Here is a 25,877-nt window from a genome sequence, read left to right on the forward strand (position 1 = left end):
GGTTTAGTTCTGTAGTACTGAACATATCCGATTGGATCGGTCTGTTAAAAAGTCTGCAGCTGGGTGCTTTGTTTCTGTCTTTATTTATCACCATTGTGTTTTGATCAAATGGGGGATTCAAGCATCTCTTGCATTGTATTAGTATTTTTTTGCCTCAATGCTGGAGCTCGTCTCCTTTCCAGTGTTGTAACTTTAACAGCTCCTTGAGCAGAGGTACTTTTTGAAATGCAACTCGAGCATTTTTACAACATGGGAATTATTTCATTATCTTGATAGCAGTAAATAAGTGCTACATAAGCTCAGAAGAAACTCACCCTGTGGCTTCACATCGTGGAGCAACTTCCGATCTGCAGAGAAACACAGGCATCATGATTTGAAAGTGACATTTTTGAACAATACAAGTATCCGTTGATTCAATTGCTACTTGAGTACGCATTCACGCCTGCGTGCAGACAATCTGACGTATGCGTAGTGAAGTGGATGAATAATAAAGACGAATGAGGCTCTTGGTAATGAGCATGATTGTAATGATGATCATGATCTAGCCCACACTGCCAAAAATCATGAACAGTAAATCTATAATGACACAGTCCCTGAACACAATGGAACTGACACTAATGAGAGTAAACTATCTTCCTCTTATTGTTAACTGTTGGAGGGGGAAAGGAGGCGTTACTCACTCTGTGTGCAGAGGCCGCCGGTGCAGTTGTCTGCAGCCACCGCCACGCCGTCGCACAGCCGCCCTCCATGTTTGGGCTCCGGAGCCGTGCACTCGCGGCTACGCTGCCTCTCGCAGTCCGAACTGCACGCTGACCACTCGCTCCACTCGCCCCAGCCTCCGTCAACTGAAGAATCACACACAAGAGCTTCCATTTGAACCATGCAAGACTGGCACACTTACGGGGCAGCAGGTGGGTGAAAATATGAATAAAACCATACAAGTACTGTCAAAAATGCATTGATTCCATAGTAACTCAAACTTTTTATGAGGAAAAAAGCTTTCAGGGTGACACTTCAACAAATAATAAAAAGTAGTTCAGTTCCGTAGAGGGCCAAAAATGTTGGACGGGATTTTAGATTTAACCATATTGATTAAAATAGCATTCCTAACCCCGGTCATGTACGGGAGCCATGGCAGCTTCTAATAAAGGCAACAACAGGAGGGGATTCCAATTCTCTTCCTGTTGCCAGAGCAAAAACTGTTCTGACACCAGAAGGCCAAAATCACATAATATTGTTTGCCTGAGCTACTGAACAGGACAAAGGGAAAAAACAAACAAACAAACCTATATTGATTATTGAATGACCACATTGGTCGACAAATCCCTTCAAAACTAACAATAGTGAGCAATTAACAATAATGATACTATTGCATGTCGTTTGAGCATATTTATATTGAAAACATTTTACACTTCTCATAATAATGCAAAGAGTCATTTTTTGGCTCTTTTAATAACTGTATTGATGCTTCTGACTCAGCGCACCGCAGCCCCCCTCAGGATAAAGTGGTATCGAAGAAAGATGGAAGGAATTAATTAATAGCATAATCAACATTAAGTACAAAAATTTACTTTTCTTCTCCGGACTCTGGATTTATTCCCATTTCATGACTGTAGAATTGTCAAAATTGTACAATATAAGAGTCCTTCTGCTCTTTTCAGTTTTTGATTTTACTGTGTTTTTTTTTTTTTTTAATGGTTCTGAGAAATTATTGTTTTAAATATGTGACATGCTTCTAAATGTTTTATGTGAATGTACGCTTGTACTAAGAAAGTTTTAGGGGCCATCATAATAAAAAGTATTGAACAAATTCTCTGCTTCTTTCGAGTTTTCCACATGAAGACAAGAATTAAGTTTGAGAAAAATAAATCCAGCTGTGCATCACCTTTATTCATTGAATTTAAAGGGACTTCAAACTATAACCTGTAAATCATTTGATTTCCTCTCACATTTATTAAACATCGAGTCAAAAAAAGTAAAAAAAAAAACTAACCCAGCCTTGAAATACCCTTGAGATACCTAGAAGGTGGGAACATTTGTGAGTGCCATATGAAGAGACTCGGCTCCTGCCACACTCTTCTTGCAGAGTCCTCTTTCCACCTTCAAGAGCTGTAAAAGTTACCTTCTTCCTGCTCATCTGAACAAAATCCAGCCCGTTTATGTTGGAGGAAGAATAAAGAATCCCTGAATGGGAGACGGTTGGCTTGCAGCAGATAATGTTTGGAGGAGTTCACTGTATTCCCCGATGAGTGTTTTCCTTTATGCTGTGCACTGGTTACGCAGCAGTTTTCATAACTAGAACAGCGACTCTTCTCTTCCTCTCACAACCAATAATTCTTTTACTGTTTTAAACTCCCTCTCAGATTCTTCTTTTTACCCTCTTCTCTTTATTTCCTGGACATTTTCCTGACATTTCTTGACGGTCCACCGCATTGGACTTCAGACACAGTCCACAGCGCGGCTGTGCGACGCGCTCACGGACAAATATGATCGGTTGAAAGGAGACGACCGCTAACCGCCTAAAAGCTCATGCCAAGCTTTTAAGACTGGCCCCGCCACACCTTCAAAGTCAACAGTTTAATTCCAGTTAATAAAATCAACTTTGAAACTCGCCTGAATAATAAATCACAAATACAATTTTGTTGCCTTTACTTTCAGCTGCATTTACATTATTGCCGCGTAGTAAGGCTTTTCTCAGTATAAGTGAACCTACTCACGTTGATGCATTCAAGGACATGCTGACATTCATAATTCCTGCAGTGGGTTGCCAAACAGCAGGTTTCTTTTTTTTTTTTATTGTAACGGGAATAGTTCAGTATTTTGGGAAATAAACACATTTGCTTTCCTGCTGAGAGCTAAATAAAAAGATCAATATCCCCCGATCTGTCTGTTAATTATGACGCTGGACCGGCCAGACTCGGGTTAGTATACAGACTGCGAGCTGAAAGAAACGGCACACCGGGGCTGTGTCCGATGGTGAGGGATGAAACAAATAAGCAAGTTGTCATATCTCGGTTCAGTACAAAGACTGAAGTGCAGAAGCAGCAATTTGTGGTTAAATGGTGATTTGTGTGCTGCACTATTTCCGAGCCAGCCACAGTTAAAGGACCCACACTTTACTCTGAGCCTTTTAAACCAATTAGCAGTGTCTGAGGTTCAAAAGTGATGGCTCAGTCTGAATGTTTTATTCAGTTTTTAACACAGCAGCTCCCATTATGCTATAAAAAAAAAACAGTAGCCATGTTCAACATCCAAACATCCAAGTTTACAGATTATTCATAGTTACATGTATGTTTTGCAATGTGCCAATGTATTTCACCGTATTGTAATTATTTGGATTATACTGTACTGTGTACAAATCAATGTCAAGTTTGAAGATTACGGTTTATTATTTTCATTCAAATCTATAAATATGTAATTAAAATGCAAAAAATACACAATAAAATCAACTCATCTAATTGAGACGATTTATGGCATTGTTCACAGTAATGTATATGTTGTGAATCTGTTACCAATCATACTATGTGTGTATCACACAGTATTGTGTTGTATTGTGACTGCATTAGATTTTATTGTATTGAACTATTGTATTGTCTGAGACTACAATTTTCAATAGATTGGACCATAAGATAAACTTATATATAATAATTAAATAAATGTGTCAAGAATATACTCTGACTGCTCCAAAGACTATTGTGAATATGTGTCACGTTACAGTAACACTTGGCTTTAATGGAAATGCAGTAGTTCGAGTGCAAAGAAGCTGGAATGATGTCCTTAAAATGAAAAAAAAAAACAAGTGAAGGACAACATTTTACTTGCCGTTTTCTCCTGATTCAAGACACTGAGAGGATCTAATTTAATAGATGCAACATCTGCATTGTCTTTCTTTCTGCAAGGTAAAATATTTGTTCATCACAGAATGACAAACGTTTCATTTTATAAATGAAGAAAGCAGTTACAACAGTCACTAGTAAGACATAGGGTAGGGGTGTATGTGTGAGAAACGATTAATCGTCCATACCCAAGCCAGTCGACACCTGAAATACTGTATTCGTAAATTAGTGAAGCTGCGAAACTGTCATGCAGCTGCCTGCCACTAGTTGGTGCTACAGTGCTGTCCCCTCACACAATCAACAGTGTGCGTCAATACTTTCATCTACAACGTAAAAGCAAGGCAGTGTGTAGTGTGTGTCAGAAAGAAATCCTTCCACTGGAGCAATGCACAAGTACATTCAACTCAAGCGTCGAACATCACATTCAGACCAATCTGACACGGTTTACCCAGAGACACTGTGATTGAAATGTAAAGTGTTATATTTGTGCCACAATCCTGAAAGAAAAAAGAAAAAATCTTCAGCAAAGAAAAACTGAATCTGAGCAAACAATTGAATGTATTGCGTCAAATAAAGGACTCACTGAAAAATGTGTTGTAATCCAGTATAACCCCCCAAAACTGCCTTTGACTAAGGCATCAAGAGCTTAATTCTATCCTGCTTCCAAGAGGCGGATAGAATTAGCCAATCAGTATGATCCTGTGCAAGTCTGTGATTGGCTGTTTTTTTTGTGGGCACATTTGTAAAGTTGTGCCAAGTGCGGCGAGTATGACGGTAGAGATGAGCGCGTACAGAGTGTTGATGTTGAGCCAGGAAAGACGTAGTGAGCGCGTAGAACGGAGAGTGGTGGTGCAGAACTGCAACTGAAAGTACGTCGTGTCGTTAACACCACTGCTGTTGGAAGCGCTACGGCCTCGATGTTACTCTTACCTGGACACACTGTGTTACAGGTGCTCTTCTGCACCGACATGCCCTCGCAGAAGGCCCCTCCGTTCAGAGGAGCCGGGTTGGTGCAGGTGCGCGAGCGCTTCTGCACCCCACGGCCACAGCGCACGTTACAGGGGGACCAGTCCGTCCAGGACGACCAGCCTCCGTTCACTGAAGAGGCGAGGAAGGAACAAAGTGTTTCCAGACATTTAAATCACTACGACAAGCACAGCTTCACAAGGTTTATTCAGCAGTGACAATAACACCTGGGGGGATTAAGAAAAAAGAAAAAGAAAAAAAAGATCAGCGTCTTTCCTTCTGTCTGCTTACACGTCCTGTGATTTGTTTCCTGAAATGATGCAGGGTGATTGACTAATCAGCTCATGTGCTGTCACAGGAAAGGATGAAATACTACGACTCCATTACTGTACATCTGTCTCGGGCTATCGGGAATAGTCAGCCTGTCAGCGACTTCATTAGCATTATGGAAATTAATGATTGATGGGCCTCAGCAAAAGGGTGTCAGGGAGAATCTGATGTAGCCCCGTGGTGGTAAAAAAAAAGAAAAATGAAAGTTAAAAAAAGAAAAAGAGAAAGTAACTGAATTAGGGGTCAGTAAGATGAGAAGTGAAACACTCCAATTAAGAAGGCTTTTTCTTTAACGTGAAAGGAGGTGGTGCCACTGTGACATGGTAATTTGGCTCTCCAAAAGGCTATAAAAACACAGAGAAAAGCATCTCCTGGCCAACGGCAAGTTTCACACGAGGCGTTTAGTGCTGGAAGATGAAAGCCGGGGAGTTGTGACAGCCCACGTCACAGCCTCTCCATCATTAATAATTGAGTTCTTGTAAATATTGTGTCTCTGTCTTCCTGTTTTAACACAAGGGATCATTAGCCCATTACCTGCTCATTAAAGTCGAGTGTGAAAAACGGCCACACACTGTGGCTGGCAGTACTTTTTATATTAATGATTTCAGGGACTTTTGCTCGAGGTGCCAATTTGACACCACACCACTGTGGTGAAAACTGATATTTTTGATGCGAGGCAAGAAAGCTGGCTGACGTCGCTTTGATCAGGGATACCGCAAAGTTTTTTTGGGCAGGATCCAACTTTGATATATTTCTTTTTGAAAAATTGGATATCTGATCTTGGGGATCACAGTAGTGCGGTACTGAGAATTCTCAACACAAAACAAGAAGATTATGGTTTAATTTCAGGGAGATTCCATGTTCTTCCTGGGTGTTCTTTAGGTGCTCTGGCTTACACTATAAATCTAAAAATACTTGTAATTTGAATTTGTAGTCATGTGTGGCAGATCTGATTAATGCCATCATGTGTTTGTGATCCATGTAGTTCAGTTTAGCCCAACATATTCTCTAAGAGATAAGTGAATAAAGAATTAATTCTAAAACCAGAAGCAAACTCTCTGAAACAACTCTGGAGTCCTAAAGGTAGACTCAGACTGTTCAGCTAGAATTATTTGATTTAAAACAGACTCAGGAATTAAACCTGATTTGCAGTCTTTAAACTGGTCTGGACCTGGTTCTCTAAAAAACTAACTCGGTTCAGTATCAAGAGTACAAACGGTTCAGTTTCCTAAAACTGGAAAAACACCCAGATCTGTCAACACGCACTGGACCCAGACCTTTTGGACTTTGTGGTCTTTAAACTCCACCAGGATTCTTTAAACTGGCCTCATATTCTTTCAAAATAACCTTAATTCCTTGAACCAGAGAAATACTTTTCTAAAAAGGTTGTAGTAAAAACAGCAAGGGGAAAATGTGCTTCAACAAATGGCTGGCAGGAAGTTAAGGGATACCTTTTTTTTTTAAGTTTACCTTTCCAATGTATAGAGCCTATGGTGTAATAATTTACTAATATTGTAATATGATATTGAAGCCATCAACATAACATTATGCCAGTGATTTATAAAACATAAATAGGATTGATAACTTGAAAACAAAAGCATTCTTTAAACATTGTCGTCATACTCATCTGATGAGGAAACATACAATACAGCGCTGTCTGTCAATTATGGTTGTACGTTTATCTTTTACAATCTTGACAAGTTTTTCAGTTATTGTCTTTATGACGTACAATTGTAATGCAGTATCTTACATTATTAGCCATTATTATTTACTACCTTGTGTTTACTGTAAAACTGAGCACAACCTTACTTAATAATAATATGTTACGATATGAACACAACTGATTATTTAAGTGGTATAGTCAAGTAGTTGGCACTCTTGCAAGAAAAAAACCCAAACTGTCCTTGGAATCTGTGTTAAGAACATTTTGTGTGGAGTTTGCATCGTCTCTTTGTGCTTGTGTGGGTTTGTCTGGCTTCTACCCAAAATCCAAAGGCATGTTTGTTTGATTCATTTGGGACACGAAAGTGTGTGTTTATGATCGTGAGATTTTCAGGGTGAACCTGAAACTTTTGTCGACATTCAGTTGGGACTTTCTCCTGCTTCCTGTTTGTACAGAAGACGGATGGATCACTGATATCTTACCATACACTATGACAGCGGCGGTGGCGCTGCGTCTCCTGGCCACGATGTTGCTGGCGGCGCACGTGTAGTTCCCGGAGTCAGAGAGTCGAGCCTCTGCGATGATGAGATTATGGTCACCTCTTGTGCCGACAGAGCTCTCCCCGGTGGAGCTCAGAGGCTCCTCGTTCTTATGCCATTCCACCTGAAAACGGCAGGACACACACATTAATGTGGGAGTTCATGCATCCCAAAATAGGACGCATGGTAAATTAATGATAAGGAATTTTTTTCTGTGTGACAGAAGGTAATTGATAATGAACACGGTTTGAGTAGCTTAAGGTAAGACATTGTATTGGTATTTTTGGTTGTTTTTGTAATGAAACCACACACACACACGCGCAGAGAAAAATACACGATAATCATCAATGATGACGACGAGTACGAAGAAGTTGGATTGCTATTACAGGTGAGTCTCAAATATAAAACTACCAAAGTGCCATGAGAACATGGATTCATATTGATTAATTTATCTTATTCATGACACTCTGGAGGCGGCCATTGTTGTTATTGTTCATCTAGGCACACATGTGCAGGACTATTTAAATGTGAATTTTCCTCATTTTCCACAGATTTGGAGTTGGGGGTGTTTTCAAAAAGTTCTTCCTTAGGGGCTGTATTCAAAAAGCTGCATTTCAGAGCACAGTTGTTCCAAAACGCAAACATTTTCCACTTTAAAATGCCATGTAAACGTGGCTGAAGGCAGTTGGCAGGTTTATCTAGTGTATAAAATCTGTCTTATAATGGCTTCATTTGACATCAACCCCCCCCCCCCCCCCATGTGACCGCCGATGCTTCACTAAAAGGGAGCGGGACCTTAAGTTGTCAAACACAGTGTTTGTGAGATGTTTTGATCCCAGATTGCAATTTGTACTGCTGTTTGTCATTCAGGCTGTCCTCACTAATATAAATGGAGCCGACAAAATAACTGAAACAGCAGTCAGACCACATTCTGACTGCCAGAATAGGGGGGGTGGGGGTTGTTGGGGAAAAAAAAAAAAAAAAGTATAACATGGCTGACAACCCCTCAGAGGGAGTGATACAGAAGGTAGGTCACATCCTCCACCGTTACCAATTCAGTGGCCGTGTAGTGAGTCAAAGTAATAAGGAATTACAAAATAAAGGACACTCTGTTGATGCTCCTCTTCTCGCATGACTGGCCCCGTAAATTGCTATTAATGTGCCACTAGCTTGAGCTTTTCATTGAGAGAGACGAGCCGGGGCACCGGGAGTTGGGGGGGGGGGGGGGGGGGGGGGGGGGGGGGGGGGGGGTTGATTTATGGTGGTGTATTTGAGGATTAAAAACTCCGCCCCACTGGGAGCGCTCTGTGTGTGTGTGTGTGTGTGTGTGTGTGTGTGTGTGTGTGTGTGTGTGTGTGTGTGTGTGTGTGTGTGTGTGTGTGTGCGCGTCCATTTGCCAAGGGAACGAAATAAGAACCAGCAAACGCAGAGATTGCTTTGCTCTTTCACAGCGCCCTGGATGAAAAAACTGAGCAGGAAAATCAATAAATCAGGAGTCATGTTGTCACAAGCGTTTTTTGTTCCTTTTGATGACCTGAGAAGTCTTTCATCGTTTGGCTTTAATTTAACCTTTTTTCATTTTCTTCTCTTTTCTTTTTTTTTTTTATTATCAAAGCAACGGCTTTCAGAAAGTAAGAATCAGCCACAGTGGTGGGCCACATTAGTCCTTCTTATCTGTTCTTCCTCTATAATTTAACTTCTCAGTATTTCTCATCTTCAATAGCAAATCAACCAACATGTTTTTCATAGTCTGAGAAGTGAGAGTAAAATTACACTTTATTCACATCAAAAAGTCTTTCTTTTATTGTCGATCATATTTTTGAATTTCTTTCATCGACATCGTATACCTGCCTGCTAATTTATGCAATTGCTAAATAATTGTGTACTTTTATTGATGAAGCAATGACAGATCAAGACAGTTCTCAAGTATTTGGCAATGATCACAAGTAAAGTATAGCACGTAAAATGAGACGAGACAAGACGAGAAGAGAGGAGAATTTATTCATCCATCATGTTATCACTGCTGCTCAACATTGCACAAAAAATAATATTAAAGAATAATAAAAGTTTAAATATTGTGAATATTTAAAATGCGTATGATAAACAAAATAATCCCCCCCCCCAAAAAAAACACGTCAGTAATTGTACTTAGTTACTGTTTGGTATCTGTACTTAAAGCGACATCTTTTTACTTCTACTTTGCGCACAGCTGAACCAAAATGTGGATTTTGCGCCACCTTACATTATTACAAATTTCGGATTTATGAATGATGATTCAGAGTTAACAGTTGCAGAAAGAGATTTATGTGATCAAATTAAATGTGTAATTGTTGACTTCCTGTTCCTTTTTTAAAAGTGATTCGAAAATGGAGTGAGATATAGGGTTTTATTGAAATCATTCCAGTTTATCACAATTTTTTTACCATTTAGATTCTTAGAATTTTTATGATATGATTTATTAGTGTAACTTCTAACGATCAAAAAGGACAAAATACATATACCTCATCTCTACATTTCACCCTTCAATTTTGTACTTTTTTACTATTTTCAGAAATTTTGGCTTTTACTCAAATAAACAAGTACGATTTTTACTTTTGCAAAAATATTTGTATTTTTACTACGGGTATTTTCACTCCTTCTTAGCCAAAGGAAGTGATTATTTTTGGCAACTGTATTATTTCAAAGAGAATTCACCTTCGTGAATGAATAATGAACAGACATCGGGTTCAGTAGTATTCATCAGGATTTGTAGTATAAGTTTTAATGTTACTTCACTCTTACATGCTCATTTAAAATATGTTGCTTACTACCTTTATTTGGATGTTTATTTTGTGTATATTATGTGAGAATAGGTCACTATAATTGCCTCATTGACTATTACAAGAAAAAAAGAAAAGCACAGGATATGTAATTAAAGAAATGTAGGTTATTGCACAATATCCATATATTCAAACAGATCAGCTATTTACTATAATAAGACATGAAATTACTTGGAAATACGCATCCCCTTATTTCAGACAGAGTAAAGTAAAATGCATTTCCCTGAATTTTTCCACATTATATTCCTCCTGAATTGAAACTTAACCTCCGGCCCTTTGTTCTTGTATTCAGATGGGATTCATGTTTGTAGAGAGGTGCTGAAATAGAACTTGACAGGCACCAACATTTGACCATTATGTTGCGTAAATTAAATATATTTTAACATTTAGGTGGTAATATGTCACTTCGGGAAACACAGAGTACACCTAAATGCCTTGCCTGAAGCTAAAACCTTTACATGGGCCACACAGTGCCACATGAAACATTTATTCAATGACAAAGCTAATTTCGATCACGAAACAAGTAAAAATAATGACACTGATAGGTGTGCAAGTGCTGTCGATTCTGCCCGGTTTTTTTTTTTCATTAACGTAATATTAAACAAACACAGAGAACATATTTCTCATTTGCAGCCCCTCTATACTATATAGATGGAAGAAAATTAATACTCTGGATTAAATCTGTGTTACTAATGAGCCTGTACATAGATGCAGCACTTTAAAATCATGACCTTATTTTCCCTGAGATGTAGGTTACCTCAAATAAGCTCCAAATACACCAGAAATTGAAAACAACACTTCATAATAGTAGATTTTTGCATCCATTAAATTGTTCAGGTTTCTTAAGTGCATTTAATCAGCAGTAGTGATTATATTTGAGCACAAGTATTTATTGTCACAACTTATATCGCTAATATAAAATCTGTATAATCTGCAGGATCATTAACAATAAGTAATATAACAATATAATATATAGTTTAACTCAAATTAAACAATTGAGAAGCTTCTAAGAAGCTTTGAAGATTCAAGGATTCGTTTGTTTGGCTTTGTATATATTTTTTTTTAACCTGCCTGATTCTGTTGCTTCTTAAAAACAGGGTTGAACACAGAGTTTCATCAGAGCACTTATTGTATGGAGATAAAATAATAGGATTAACAAAATGAGGATCGTAATCAATGCTAAATTTCAGAGCAAATTTGATGTTTCAGGATTTGCATTTGTAATATCAGAGCAACATGTAGACAGATGTGCACAGTATGTACCTGCTAGTGAAAAACTTTAGTAAAGCATGGATAGGCCAAAGCAACAGTATGCAAATGTGGGTGATATATCATCACGGTATGTTCCAGCTCAAATATTTACAGTACACATATGAAAGAAACATATTTTAAACATATGTTGAGATTCAAGTATTTTGTCATCGCAAAAGGGTTTAAGAAGATCTTCCTAGTTGAACTAGTTGTATTACTTTTTCAAACAAGTTTTTTTTTAACAGTAGTTTCTCAATAGGAGCTATTATTTTTCTTTCTTGCTTCTCTCTAAATATTTTCCTTTCCCGTGCTACAACCTTTTCAGGTAGTGAGTCTATTCTTCTCATGCGCAGCTGCAATAACAGTACGCTGGCCCATGGACATTTCTAAAACGTAGATGACCAACACTCCGAAACGTCCTTGAGCGTCTCTCAAAAAAATTTCTCCAAATGACACCTGACCAACACTTTATATTGTCCTTGAATGCTACTCAGAGGATCCAACTGCTGCTGCTCGGTGAGCTGTTCATCCCAAACGACACCAAAAACATAGAAACCCTCATAGAAAAAAAAAAAAGACTTTGCTCACATAGTGAGTAAAAAAAAACCATGTAATAGAGGGAAAAGCCAGACTTGCTACTGTGTAGGTACTTAATGCTGATATTCTCATGCAAAGTCACGCCAATAAGGCAGGTAGACAGTAAGCTGTTGTATTTTCAGCTAATCTTGTGTATTCCATATTTTTCTCAGCGTTTTAATCGGCATTGTCAATATAGTACAGCACAACTCTGAATGTATGTCAGTGCACATCTACTGTTGTCAACCTCAAACAACCTAAAACTTTGCACGTGATACACAAATTCACACCAGGTTTCTTCATCAACATGACTTTGATTGTAGTTATTATGATTCCAACAAATTCCAAACTTTCCAACTCTGCAAGACACTTTCTATTAAAAAAAATAAAATAAAAATACACGCATTTGCAAGTTAAAGGGTGAAACAAACGACACACTGCAGTGGAAGGGTAAGACGACATGTGGCGGCTGAGGCGGGACGCTGTGCTGCCCCGTGACGACTCCAGGAAACCTTCTCACCTTTTGTGATTTCACAGTGTAACCTCCCAAATCTGCCAACAGCATCTAGAAACATTTGAATTTGTAGCATTTTTACAAGTGACGGACATCGGATGTGAGTCTTGATATGAAGCTAAAATATACATGTTGACACTCAGTTAGCCCTCATTGGATTATTTGGTACAGTAGAAGCCTCAGCTGTGTGTTTCTCCTTTGCTGATAAGAGATAAATTCAATCGCAAACTGATTAACATCTTTGTTTGGATTTACTGAATTCGCTGCCTTGGCGCTGGTGTCCAAAAGTCCTTAAAACGACACGGTACGTATAATCCAATGTTGCTCTGTGATTTAACTTCTTTACTATTGATTTAAAGGAAAATGCACAACTAACTCGAAACTGTCCGTCTGTATTTAATGCATAAATTATGTGGCTCAATTTCATCTTAACTGGTCAAAGGACATTGGTATTATTTTCTACACTTTGGTAAAATGCTTCACACCGTTAATCACATTCACACAATCACACATGATGGAGGTGCTCGACCTCCAATCTGCAGACCAAAGTCTGTGATATAAGGGCAGAGTGAGACGGGATCAACCACAGCCGCCTCTTATTCTTTCTCTTCTAAGTTATAAATATATAAATATAAATAACCCAAGTTGAAAAACAGATCTTACTTTATTCAACCAAACGTTTGTTGGTAACTCCACTGTGAAGGAGGACACGCACTGTTTTATGTCTGCACACTGCATTTAAAAAGACAACAACTTTAAAATCTATTCTCTTTGGTTTGTATTGATAACTAGTGAGTTGCGTTTGGGTGTCGACATATCGATTACTGCGGCATCGATTTGCCCTTCAGTGAGGATCATTCACTCTATTTTCTTTTCCAATACCAATGAATTGTTAAGGATGTTTCGTGCCTCAGAAAATGACTCATTTGTGCTCTTTAGAAAAAAAAAACCCCACTGCGAGTGTTTGTGTTTTCACAGACAAGGACGAGGAGCTGCAGCTGCAATCCCAGAAGAAAACCCTGCTTTAATTATGAGACGCTGCTTTTGAATTACAATAAACGAAGGCTGGGAAAATAACATTCGTTCAATGGAAAAGCACACCGGACATTGAATTTGGGAACTGTGGATTTGTTTGACGTGTGCAAACACTATTAGAAATGGGCATTTCAGCTCAGGGAGAAAGAGGTGAAGCAAAAGCACCAGAAGTGTAAAGATGTGGCTTAATTAAACTATTAAACAGCAGTTGTGGTCCTCTTCAATGTAACTAACTGAATAATCATTCCCGGAGTCTCTCTGTAATCAGTTGAATTTATGTGAATTCACTTATCTCAGGGAGCTTTTAAGATCGGTTTGTGTTGCGTTTGGTTTTTCTGGCCTCACGTTTCTTTGCTTTTATTAATCCATTTCATTCTTTGCGCGCCCCCCCCCCTTCTAACTTGTTTCCAGTGTTCACTGCAGGATGCTTATAATCCTGGAGTGCGATATGCATTCAGCGGCGGTCCTCGAGTCTCCCCTTCGGGGGGAACGCGATAGAGAGATGCACAAGCTGATGAGAACGCAGGGACAGGACAGACTCAAATGAGGCTGATAAGCCAGCGCCTGGGGACGACAGGAAACGGATTTGCTTAATTGGTAAATTTGTTCCACTTAGATAGCAGCAAGCAGCGTTGAACCACACCACACCTCATTCGACGGGGGCCAGGCGTTACGGGGCAGATGTCCGGGGTGGACATGTTGACCGCTGAGCAGCAGTTGCGTTGGTGAGACGCACAAACCTTCCTCTCTCTCATTTCCAGGAAGAAGAGAGGAAGCAAATCAAGTCTCGACACATTAGAGGTAGCATTAACAGTCAGCGGGGGGTCTTTAAACTAATGACTGGTTTATGAGTAACTGGAAAGTTGTAAAATACGGAGTTCTCAGTTTCTCAGTAAGAAAAATACATCACAGCACTGTCAGATTAGGATAATTACCCAGGGAAGCACGAGCAGCATTCTATGCTGCCTTATATGTTCAGGAGACCAGAAGATCGGCACCAGAGCCGATCAAAGCTAACTACTGGTGAAAGAGAGGGTACACCCTGGACAGGCTGTCAGTCCATTCCATTAAAAAAACCACAAAGATTTTCACTCGTTTGGGAAATTTAGAGTCGCTAATATGACTCAATGCATGTTTTTAGACTGGACCACCAAGAGAAAATATACCAGGATTCATCTCAGCTTGGTTCAAGTCGCCTAAGTAGTTAGTCAGCTGAAAAAAAATAAACAAAACAGTATTTCCATCGATGGTAAAATTATCTGTAATTACATGAGTGTTGGCTCATACGTATGATAATGGCAGTTGTATTTTTGTGTGCTGGATTTTTAGCCGTGGCGTCATCCATAACATAAGTGGTAACGTTCCGTGTTCCCCGCTAAATGAACGCACCATCAAAAGAGGAGCTTTATTTTTCTCCCGACTGTTCCAGGATGTTGAAATGAGAGAGCCGACAGGCCACGTGTTTTTTTTCCGCAGAGCGCGGTACCATCCATAGCTTAACTTTCCGAGGAGCAGGCCTAAACACTGTGGATCCTCCTGAAAGCAGATGTGCTGACCTACATTTACAGTCATTTAAATGAGAAGTGAAGGCGACATGGAGACTATTACAAAGCGGTGGGTTTTGTTCCATCTGAATCAATTAAAGTTGAGTTTCATTAACTGGCGTTCTACCCCCCCCCCCGCCCCTTCATGCCTGTATCTTGTCCGCCTTCCCTCAGTCATGTATGGCCTTTTCTCAATGCAACAGTGACTTTCATGAAATCACATTAAACAAATGAGCCTTCCAATTCTGACAGCAGCATATTCCGGAGGCGGGAGGGTGGCTAAACCCTTGTCGTGTCCTTGGTTTATCTCCACACCGTCTCTGGAAATGTTATGTTTATAACTGAATAATTACATTTTAAGCACTTCAAATGACTTTGGACGCGAGGCTTGATGATTAATTGCACTTGGTATGGAATAGCAGGGTGGTTATTATGGAGCTAATGATTGTAAACTTTTTTTTTTTCCCGCCCCTGAAGTTACCGAGGAGCATTTCTTTCAATGCGCCAGTAAACTTTTAGCCTTGCAAAGCCAATTTACACCTCGGTCATTAAGAGCTGGCATAGCTGAGTGGGTATTTTACTGGCTGTCACTTTAAGTAGGCTGTATAAAAGAGGCTTTAACAGTTTCTTCCTCGAGCCAGACTGACGTGAACGCTTCCTACACGCTGGATAAACTAATCACCTTCCTGATTGTGATAAACACGTTCTTCGCAGGTTCTTACTTATATTTCAGGTCGGAAAATTGGCCACGCAGATCCACAATCATGAGAAATAAACAGAGTTCAGGAGGTTTGAAAGTTTTTTTTTTTCACCTTCTTATAATTTGCTGTCATAGTTACGTCTCAGCAACTGATGGTTTTCTGAGGGTGCCCTATTATATTTCTTAAATCAATCATGCAGACAATATTGCTATATTTGGACTGATGTTTAAATGCTAAAATGAAAGAATGTATAAATTATCTAATGTTAAATGCTACTATTCTTATTATGAGTTACCCATTTATGAAACGTGTTGCAAATAGTTATTCTTGTTTGATCCTATTACATTAAATCAAGGGGTAAATACTTCAGTCATGTTTGCTATCTTGTTATATTGTCTATCTCAAAATGTGCCGTTTGTTACCTGCTTCTAATATCAACACCGCCTCCCCATGGCTACTGCTGGTACAGCACTTGGTTTGTATGTGTCGACTTCAAGGAGACAAACAGAAATATGGACAAAATGAACACAGAGTAGAGATATAAGGGCTTGTGTGTCGCAGAAAGTATATCCAATGTTGAACCTGAATCAGTCTTAAAGGGGACATATCATGCTAAATCCACTTTTTTAGCCCTTAAATGCATTTTGTTGTATATTTAGAGTGTTTAGAAGTACAGAAAAGTTCAAAGTAGTCTCTTCAGGTGCTCCGTTGATATCTTTATATTCTGTTTTGGTCATATTTTGCGATCGGTTTCGATTTTTCTATTCTCTATTACGTTTTTTGAACAATGACGTCACAGTATTCTCAGCGGAACTGCCAAATTAGGACATCGACATTTCGAGCAATCCGCCATTTTTGTTTCTCGCTGCGATTTTGTAGTCCAACCGAAGTTACGAGAGGATAAGTCGAAATGTTCGGTTGTTGGATGTAGTAACCCACAAGCTTCGTTACACCGTCTCCCAGCATCAGAACCTTTTCGAAGTGCCTGGTTGAGTTTTATTTTTCACAGAAATGTACCCACATCTGTGGGTAAGGTCATTTTTGTGTGCGCGAATCACTTTAAGGACGACTGCTTCAACAACCTCCGCCAGTATAAAGAAGGATTTGCCGAAAGACTTCGTCTGATTGAGCGGTCAGTTCCTTCTATCTATGGAGACGACGAACAGAGCACTTCGGTAAGCTGTATATAACGCTAAAAAGTGTGATGATAAGACGTCCCTATCATTGTTTTGTTAGCATTAGCAGTTGCACCGTCTTCATATGTTAGCGCTGTGTGCTCGTTTTAGATTATAATGTAACTTCTGTGTTAAATAGTCGTTGTAATACAGGCAGTATTGTAGTAGTGGGCATGGATGGAGAAGTTAGTGTAAATATAGTAACACACCATTGCGTTACATCCATATGAAGACGTTGTTCTGTAGGTGCATCATCGTCATTTTCATCTCGCTCCGCCGGGTCCGACTCTGGCTCCAACATGTATGGCTGGATGGACAAATCTTCCGTTGTTGACATTTTGTAAATAATGTGTGAATATAAAGTTTCTGCGCCGCTAGATAATTGTATCTGTTCTATCAAACTACAAAGATGGCCGAACAGGGTGACGTTGAACCGAGTGTCACCTCTGCAACCTGGAGAGGAGGCGGGGTATGAAGAGACCGCCACAAAACGAGTTGCTCTCAGAAGCACATCAGAAAAGGGGTTGAAAAGGGGCCTGTGGAGCTATAATAATGAGGAATTCAGACCCAAGCATTGCAGTTTCGCGTTGTATAGACCACAACTGTATGACTTATATGTAAAAAGGAAGGATTTAAAAGCATGATATGTCTCCTTTAAATCGGCTGTCATGGACGGAGAGACACTGAGTATATATATATATATATATATATATATATATATATATATATATATATATATATATACAGCTTTGTGTTTATAGTACGGCACCGGAAAACTATACTAAAGTTGATATCAAAGGCACTGCACAACTTTTTCAAGTGAAAACTTTAACTGTGTTTCGGTTGTTTGTTAACACAACACAGTGCTTTTCAAAAACATCCCCCGAGGTGGAACCTTTTGAAGCATAATTTACTGTGCTGATAGACTGTGTGGAAGTCTACTAAGTAATTTTATACAATATTTGAGCATAAATCAGCACGACTATTTATAAAGGGTGATTTCACTACAATAAATATGTTTTAAAAAATGAAAAACAAACAAAAACGTCAAAAAATAAGTTAGACATTGTCTTTTTTCTAATGATGCATCTTTGCATTATTAAAGCTTTAGAAGTTGTTTAGGTCCTTTACAAATGGTGCCATCTTTGTAGGAAACATGCTTTTACAAGAAGAGCAGATCAGATGAGCGTTTGATTCATTCCGAACTTTTACTCTCACAACAAAGAAACATACATTTCTGTACTTTGTTTGAAATTAAAAATATAAAATTAAATTTAAAGTCAGTTGTAAGAAAAATAAAGATATGTATGTTTATTTGCCCCTTACTGTTTTGATAAAAGCCGATGATCTTACTGAACATTAGAGTGTATAGAAATGTGTATTGTAAAAACCGAGGTCTATAAAAAGAGAAGCCAGTTTAAACTCTTGTCACCAATAAACCGGAGCGGGCTTTAAGCTGTTTTACTATGATCCATTCTCCGTGGTCTGACTTGGAATGTGCGCAGATTATTGCCTCTATCACTGCTGGGACAGATAATATGGCATTCTCTGATTTTCATTAACATCCAACACAGCAGCCCAATAAACTCCCGGGTGGCTTAGCTACGGCAAGATGCGGATAAAGTTCTTCCCTCTCTCACTGTTAGTGTGTCGCCTCTGAGAACGCGAACAGAGCAGCGACATAAGGGGATTTCAGGCTGTAAACTGGGCTGTTTATGTGTTAAAACAGCACACAGAGTTGGACCTCATTTCATTTGCATCATGTCAACTGAGCGTTGTGAACTGAGCTGCAAAAATTAAGTGTTCGTATCACTTCAATAGTATTAATTCTCATCAGAGTAAGAAAGGTTGAAAAAAATAAATAAAATAAAAATAAACAGGCGTCAGAACCAAAATAAATATGCGTCAGAATACGAATAGAGTTTAGCAGATCACACTGCGTCGTGACCTCAATTCCTTGAAACTGGAAATGTAGCCGAGCTTCAGCTTCTCCCTGAGCCAAATTTCACAGTGTTGGTTACAAAAAAAGGATTTAACCTCTCAGCAATGCCTAAAGTCATAAAAAAGAGCAAAGTCACATCTCAAACTCTAGATTTTTTTATTTATCTTTTTTTTTAGGAGGTGCCAGTCCGACTTGAGGGAGCTGGATTTGTCGCTGCATTATTTACTAATACCATTCTCTTTGTTAGCCGGAGTCACATTAATGAATGCATGAGGAGTTGCCTATTTGATGACCACAATGCATCGGGGAGACTCGTGGTACACCGATGCTCCATTTGTGTGAGCTGAATCATTCATCAAACGCACACAGGCGCACACACAAAGGCACAGTTTTAGGTGCATTATGTGTGCCACAGAGTTCTTTGTCACCATTAAGGGGTTTAAAAGTCCAATCCACGTCTTTTGGGTGACCCTTTTATTCAGCCGGCAATGCAGAAAATAACAATGCGGCATGCTGAAGAAAAATATTTTGCCTCAAGTCAACAGGATGAGACACACTGAATACACCTTACAATTAGTTACTGTGCCGAGTCTGCAAACATCAGCAGATACATATTTATTGATTCTGAAGTTTGCAGTTACCTTTGGCAGTCTGGTTTTTTTTTTTTTTTTTTTAATCGAACAGTATCTGTGCACATGCACCATTTCAGTGGGTGGTATGATGATATAGCTGTAAAATCACCAAATAGCAAGAAGGGACCTGATTTGAACCTGTTTTGAGAGCAATTCTGTGAGGAGTTTGCATGTTCTATCTGTGTGCGGACGCCACTTTTCTCGGTATTCTGGCTTTCTGAAACAATCCAAACACACAAAAAAAAACCTTGTACATTTAAATTGCTTCCAAAAATACTATTAATCAAATGTTTTTACATATTTATTTGAGATAATCTGTTGTTTCATGCTTGGACTTTTATGATACATAAATAACAATTACCTGCAAGTTAACACAATTATGAACCTTATTTATAGGACTTATTATCAAACCGTATGGAGCAACAGCCCTCAGTAGATAGCCTACATGATATCTATTGTTTACATGCTTGCGAGATCTTTGCTGCAGTCTATTATTTATGATGCGGTATCCAGTTTGAATGGATGGCATGGTATCGTAGTGGTTAGCATTGCAACCTCATAGCGAGACACGTCCTTGTTTAAACCTGATGGCTGCCTCTGGATTTCTCCTACTATCATCGGCATGCTTTTTAAGTTCATCTGGGACCTTCATCTGGTATCGGTGTGAATGTGTGAAGGTGTGAAGGTGTGATTGTGTTTCGTTGTTAGCTCTGTAATACACAGGATGCAGCCATTTTCACACAGTCAGCTGTGATCGGCTGCTGCTCCGCATGACTCGAACTTGGATGAAGCAGGTGCTGAAAACAGTGGGAAGGATGTTCACTTGAACTGAAAAAAAGCTATATTATATGATGAGAAGGAAAGTCATTTTGTCTTGCAGTAAACATTTAAATTGATTTATTCTGGGCCGTTGCAGTTTGATGCATCCCACAGGGAATGGTGTCTTTCCATCCTGCACTTTCCACTTATACTATTTTCTACTTTCACTACATTGCTACAACCTCCATTGGTAGTTATGCCTATGTTTCGATTCTTTTATTTAATTTCGTCCTCTTACCAACACACCATAACAGTGTTGCCTTGTGTCCATTTTACAAGTCTAGTATCAACAGACATTCTTCATTCAACCTGCACCGTTAAACAAAACAGAGATTTGGAAATCTATCTCTTTTCAACAATTTTCTTGAAGTGCAGTTTAAATTAAAATAATATTCCAAACAAGGCAGCACATTTTGTGTGGCATTAAGTAAATGTATCCCCTATATATGCCTATTTATTATTAAAAAAGCAGGAAAGCATGCAAAATGAGCTGGCTAGCTAATGATAATGCATTTCTCAGGACTCCATTTATTGTAAATACTGTAAGTGAGCGTGAGAACAGCCATCAGAGGATTAGACACAGCGAAAAAGAGTAAACACTTGAATAATCACTCCGGCAAACAGTTTTACCTTCGCAGCTCTGAATTGCTGCAGCCATGCAAGCTCACGCAGAGCAATGCTAATTGGTCTTTGCATTATAGGCGACTTCCGCTTAAAAACCGTGAAACCACAATAACAATGCCAGCTGTAGTGTGGCATAATGTTAATTAAATATATAAATGATTTAACTACTCATTTTCTACTTATCTACACATTGTCATGAAAATCAACAGACCTGTAAGTCCTGCAGTAAATCCCATTTTAGGATTCCTTTAATGTTGCGACACAGGGGTGTGGATCAGAATTTTCAGTGATTTTTAAGGTGGCTTTCTTTGTTAAGTTTTAATTTGTAATAATACAATGTTTGATTTTCAAAACACAGTTTTAAATCAGCTTATTCAGGATGACCTTGTTTACTTTCTTTTCATAAAAATTGTTTGCCTAATGACATTGTAGACAAATAGAAATGTACGTTCACGTGCAACACGCTACTGCAACTCCACTTAAAGTGGAACTCTCTCTCCTGGTTTATCTGCAGACGTCTTTAAAATCAAAACTTTGACAGGTTTGACAACAAATACTTTACTGTGAGGGTTTTGATCTTAAACTGACGGATTGGAGGGTATGGGAATAACTTCAAGAAGTAGTCAGTGCTACTCTGTAAGTATACCAAAATATAAATACAATATAAATATAAATATATTTAAAAATAAATATAAAAACATATAAATATTCTCCCTTAAATTATTTTTGGTTTGTTTGTTTGTTTGTTTTTACTGAAATTCTGTGTTCCATTTTGAAAGATTAGATCATTGAGAGCAGATCTTCAAACTCTTCACTTATGTCATTCTTGTTGTGAAACATTTCCAGAAAAGTCAATAGTTCAAGTATAAAACAAATATCATGCAAAATTTTTACCGACATATATCAAATGAAAATAGGAATAAAAAAATTATGTCATATATTTGTTCTTCTATACCATATTTTGTCTTCTGTCTATAGATTAATATGATAAAATGTGATCCATTATTTAACAGCTTCTGCTTGTGAAAGCATCATGCTTCTCAAAACTGTCTTATTTTAAATATAGAGTAGATCGAGGGAAGAATACAGTCCATTTTAACAGCCTGTGAGTCAAAATGACCAACTACAGAAAGGACTTGTCAAATCCTGGCACATAAACATATGTAAATCGTTCATTTAGGAAAAGATATAAGCGCAGATCAGTCCTATGGATGTGCTAAGAGCTCAATTTACATTGACAGCAGGCTCGTTATGCACTCGGAATAGGAACATAAAAAAGATCTGAGAAAAACACACACTCAACGATCCAGATAAAAAAAAAGAGTAAACAATACAACATAGTTCTTGAACGGTTGGAACTCTCTCCTTCTGTCCAGCTTGTAGCCTGCTTTGTTACAAAGTCAGCTGGGATTGGCGCCAGCACCCCGAGATCAAGTTGGATGAATTAGTGTGAAGATGCATGTTGAGATTTCTAAACCATCCTGACATGAGAAATATAATCAACTTTAAGGAATGAACAAATAGCATATGAAATATATTCTATTATCTATTATCAGATCCAATGTGTTTGAAAAAAATCCAAACGGATGAGAAATGGGTCATGATCACGATCACGCACAGTATGGAATGTAATAGAAAAGTTTGACTTGCAATGTGTGTACATGATATACAAGGGTTTTCACTGATGTAAACAAAAGCTCTCCTCATTATCATCACACAGCATTAATAACTTATTAGTGAGCATATGTAAAGGGCTGTCACTCTATTTGGCCATAAAAGCAGGGGGTTCCGGTCCTGTGCTTTGAAATTCCCCTGGTCTGACTGTCATTTTGTTTATGAATACATCACAGACTGTGCCTTTAAGTAAATGCAAAGCTTGGGCACACAGGCTTTGATTTGACATATCTGTCTACTGAGCCTCCACATGAAGGCACACAACATCAGAGCGCAGCGCAACACACCACTCAACAGGACTGTCCATGAGAGCCTCATTTTATATTCATAGTAAAAATTAAAATGGCAATGACAGACGCTCTCGCTCACGTGCACACATACGCGCGCACACACACACATATACACACACTAACACACACACAACCTCAGAAGAGAAAGCAAGAGAATGATAGCGAGAGCAAAATGAATACATGGCATCAAAATAAGTCACAGCCATGCATCCTTTTACCTAAGGACATAGCACACAGAAGACATAGCGATGCATATAGATGGATATTACTCCCAGCATATGAGTGATGGCTCCAACTCCAACACAGTAACTCTGACAAACTAAACAAATAGCAGCTTCAGCTCATCAACTGCCGCTCTGATTTATACAAAAAGTGAAAGGGAAACGGGCAGATGTGCCTTTGATTTGCTGCAGCTGGAGAGTAACAAAACAATGCATCACGGAAACCGAGCCGCGCTGCGAGCAAACAGACAGATGACGGCTGCTCTCCAGGCAAAACAGGAGAAAATGTTACATGTTTGAAGTGCAAGGAGCCCTCACCTCAGCCACAGGCACTCCCTCTGGGGGACGGCAGTGCAACACGATCATGCCATTCAGAGGCACCTCGGTGCCTTGGGGGTCCTGCTCAAAGTTCTTCCTCAGGTCTGTGGAACAGAATAAACAATCTGGATTAAAGAACACACACAATAGCATGAAGGTGTGTGTGTGTGTGTGTGGGGGGGGGGGGGGGGGGGGGGGGGATCAAACATGCACATTACAAGTCACGTTGTTTCATGCGTGACCTTTTCTCCTCGCACAAAACACACGTGGATACGGAGAAGAACGCTCCAGCAAAATCACGCCTCCACTTTGAAGGAGGGTAACCTTTTCAGGTCAGGCTGCTATCAAAGTGACGCCGAGTTGCTTACAGGCGATGCGGACGGTTGCCTTGCGGCTCTTGGAGGTTCCCAGGTGACTCCAGGCGACACACAGACACCAGTAATCCTCGGGGCCGTGAAAGTCCTCCACCTGCTGACGTGACACGTTGATCATCACCTCACGGATCTTCAACCCTGACAAACAAACAAACCAAAAAAAAAACACAGGATGGCTCAGATTAGCTCTCATTATGTGGCAGGGATGATCAATCAAAGAGATGGAGATTTGTTGGGACAAGATGATGAGTGAATTTTGAATCTGATACGATTATCAGCTGTAAACAGATCTGCCGCTTGCCCGGAGGAGACGGCTGAAAGAATGTGTGTCAAGCCAAATAAATTTCACAGATTTTGTTTGGACAACAATTTAAGCTGGGTTACTTTCTTCTGACGGAAATTCACAGAGCTGACCGCATTGTTGTGTGTATTAATATGTCTGTCATGATTTGTCTTTCGATAATTATTTCTTTAAAAGTCTCAGTTGGGTTCTTGTACTTGTGAAAACTTGTTAGTGAGTCTTAATATCTCCTCTCGGTGCGTGTACAGCGTTATCAATTTCACACAAGTGACACTAAATGTCCGAGCAGAAACTGAGAGGAGGAACACATTACCTTTGTATTGTTTCAAGTGAGCGGGCACCGTTTTTTTTTCTTTGAAAACTATAAAAAAAATAGCTTTGGATTTCAGGTAGAAGAGAGATAGTGCCAATCCAGCGCAATGAAATAGCATTTTTAACAATCAAATCATCTGTTTCTGCCGCAGAACTTTGACTTGCTGCCATGCAGGTCATTCTTTACGATCTGTGTGTTTGCCTGTGATGCAGCCCGTAATGAGCCAGGCCTGAAATGAGCATTTTCCAAGACAACTGACGGGGATATAAAAGCCGAGCATTTCAATTATGCCTGAACATGTATAAAAAAAAAAAATTAAAAAAAAAGATGACAGGCTTGGACCATTAATGTATAATCGGAGAGCTTTATTGGGTATCTAGGAAATTGCAGCTTTCAACCAGCCTGCATGATTTCTGCCTCACCCTGCAGAAACCTGCATTTTAGACCCGCCGACAGATTTATTAGGATGTTGATACAAAGCTAAGATTGGCTAATGTTTGGTGTCTGGTGTCCAAACCTGCCGCGTCCTCCCACAGCATGCAAATATTCTTGCACAGTGGGAAGTGGAGATGTACTACAATTCCCAAAGGAAGAAAACCAGTACGATAGTCTATGAATAGATTTTTTTGGGGGGGTGAAAGCAGCAATATTATGACTGTGATTTTATTTGATTGTAGCATCAAATGATTTTATGATGAAACCTTTGTGTAGGGCACGTTTGTTGTTTTAAATGTGATCTATAAATAAACTGACTTGAGTGCAACCAGAGCGTCTTTTTCCACAAACTGAAAATTATTTTTCAATCGTTCCTAAAATGACTGATATTTTTGAACGTGTCCTGTGTAGGACCATCAATAAAAAGTTGTTTCACATCTGGAAAGAGTAGCTGATATACTTACAAGGCAGGGTGTGGGGTTTGTTTTAAATCCCACAAGTTGCATTTCTTCCTTTCTTTCTGGGTGTCGATTTCAGGCTATGCAACTAGAAGTTTCGGGTTTGCTCGAGATTGTTGACACCGAAACCATCATATTTGGTGCAGTACACAAGTGATGCATTTAAAAAAAAATGTCTATAATCAGGGAAACAATCTTCAGTGCAGAAGAAAAGGCACAGTTACTTGGCATCATCACAATGAATGACTACACAATAATTAGTGTTAATGATCTAATGAAAGCACTGCTGATCCAGCGAGGAGGAACACACATGGAAGATCAAGGTGTTCTTGAGGTTTACCAAATTTTCTTTATCCTGTTCTTATGTCTGACTCCTTCTTCGCCGTGCAACTTAATGCAATTTCATGCAGCTTTCCTTAAAAAGACTTCAGGCATCTCTTTGGTGTGTCTGGATGGAAATGGAGCATTGAGGAGTTTGTGCACAATCAACTCCGACTGGTGCATCTAAGCCTGATCTGATTCAGTGG

General features: G+C 39.2%; 1 protein-coding gene across 1 annotated transcript in view; it reads right to left on the minus strand.

Annotated features, from left to right (window-relative positions):
• LOC308117808 (netrin receptor UNC5D-like) overlaps window positions 1-25,877 on the minus strand; it is a 200,310-nt gene that overhangs the window by 41,603 nt on the left and 132,830 nt on the right. Inside the window, exons 3-8 of the mRNA XM_080476938.1 lie at window positions 23,838-23,981; window positions 23,470-23,573; window positions 7,278-7,458; window positions 4,767-4,934; window positions 681-845; window positions 315-347 (exon numbers count right to left, since the gene is read on the minus strand). Of these exons, the coding sequence (XP_080333064.1) occupies window positions 315-347; window positions 681-845; window positions 4,767-4,934; window positions 7,278-7,458; window positions 23,470-23,573; window positions 23,838-23,981 (795 nt within the window). The remainder of the gene's footprint in view (window positions 1-314; window positions 348-680; window positions 846-4,766; window positions 4,935-7,277; window positions 7,459-23,469; window positions 23,574-23,837; window positions 23,982-25,877) is intronic.

This window comes from Lipophrys pholis (assembly GCF_963383615.2).
Source record: "Lipophrys pholis genome assembly, chromosome: 12".
Taxonomy (NCBI): Eukaryota; Metazoa; Chordata; class Actinopteri; order Blenniiformes; family Blenniidae; genus Lipophrys; species Lipophrys pholis.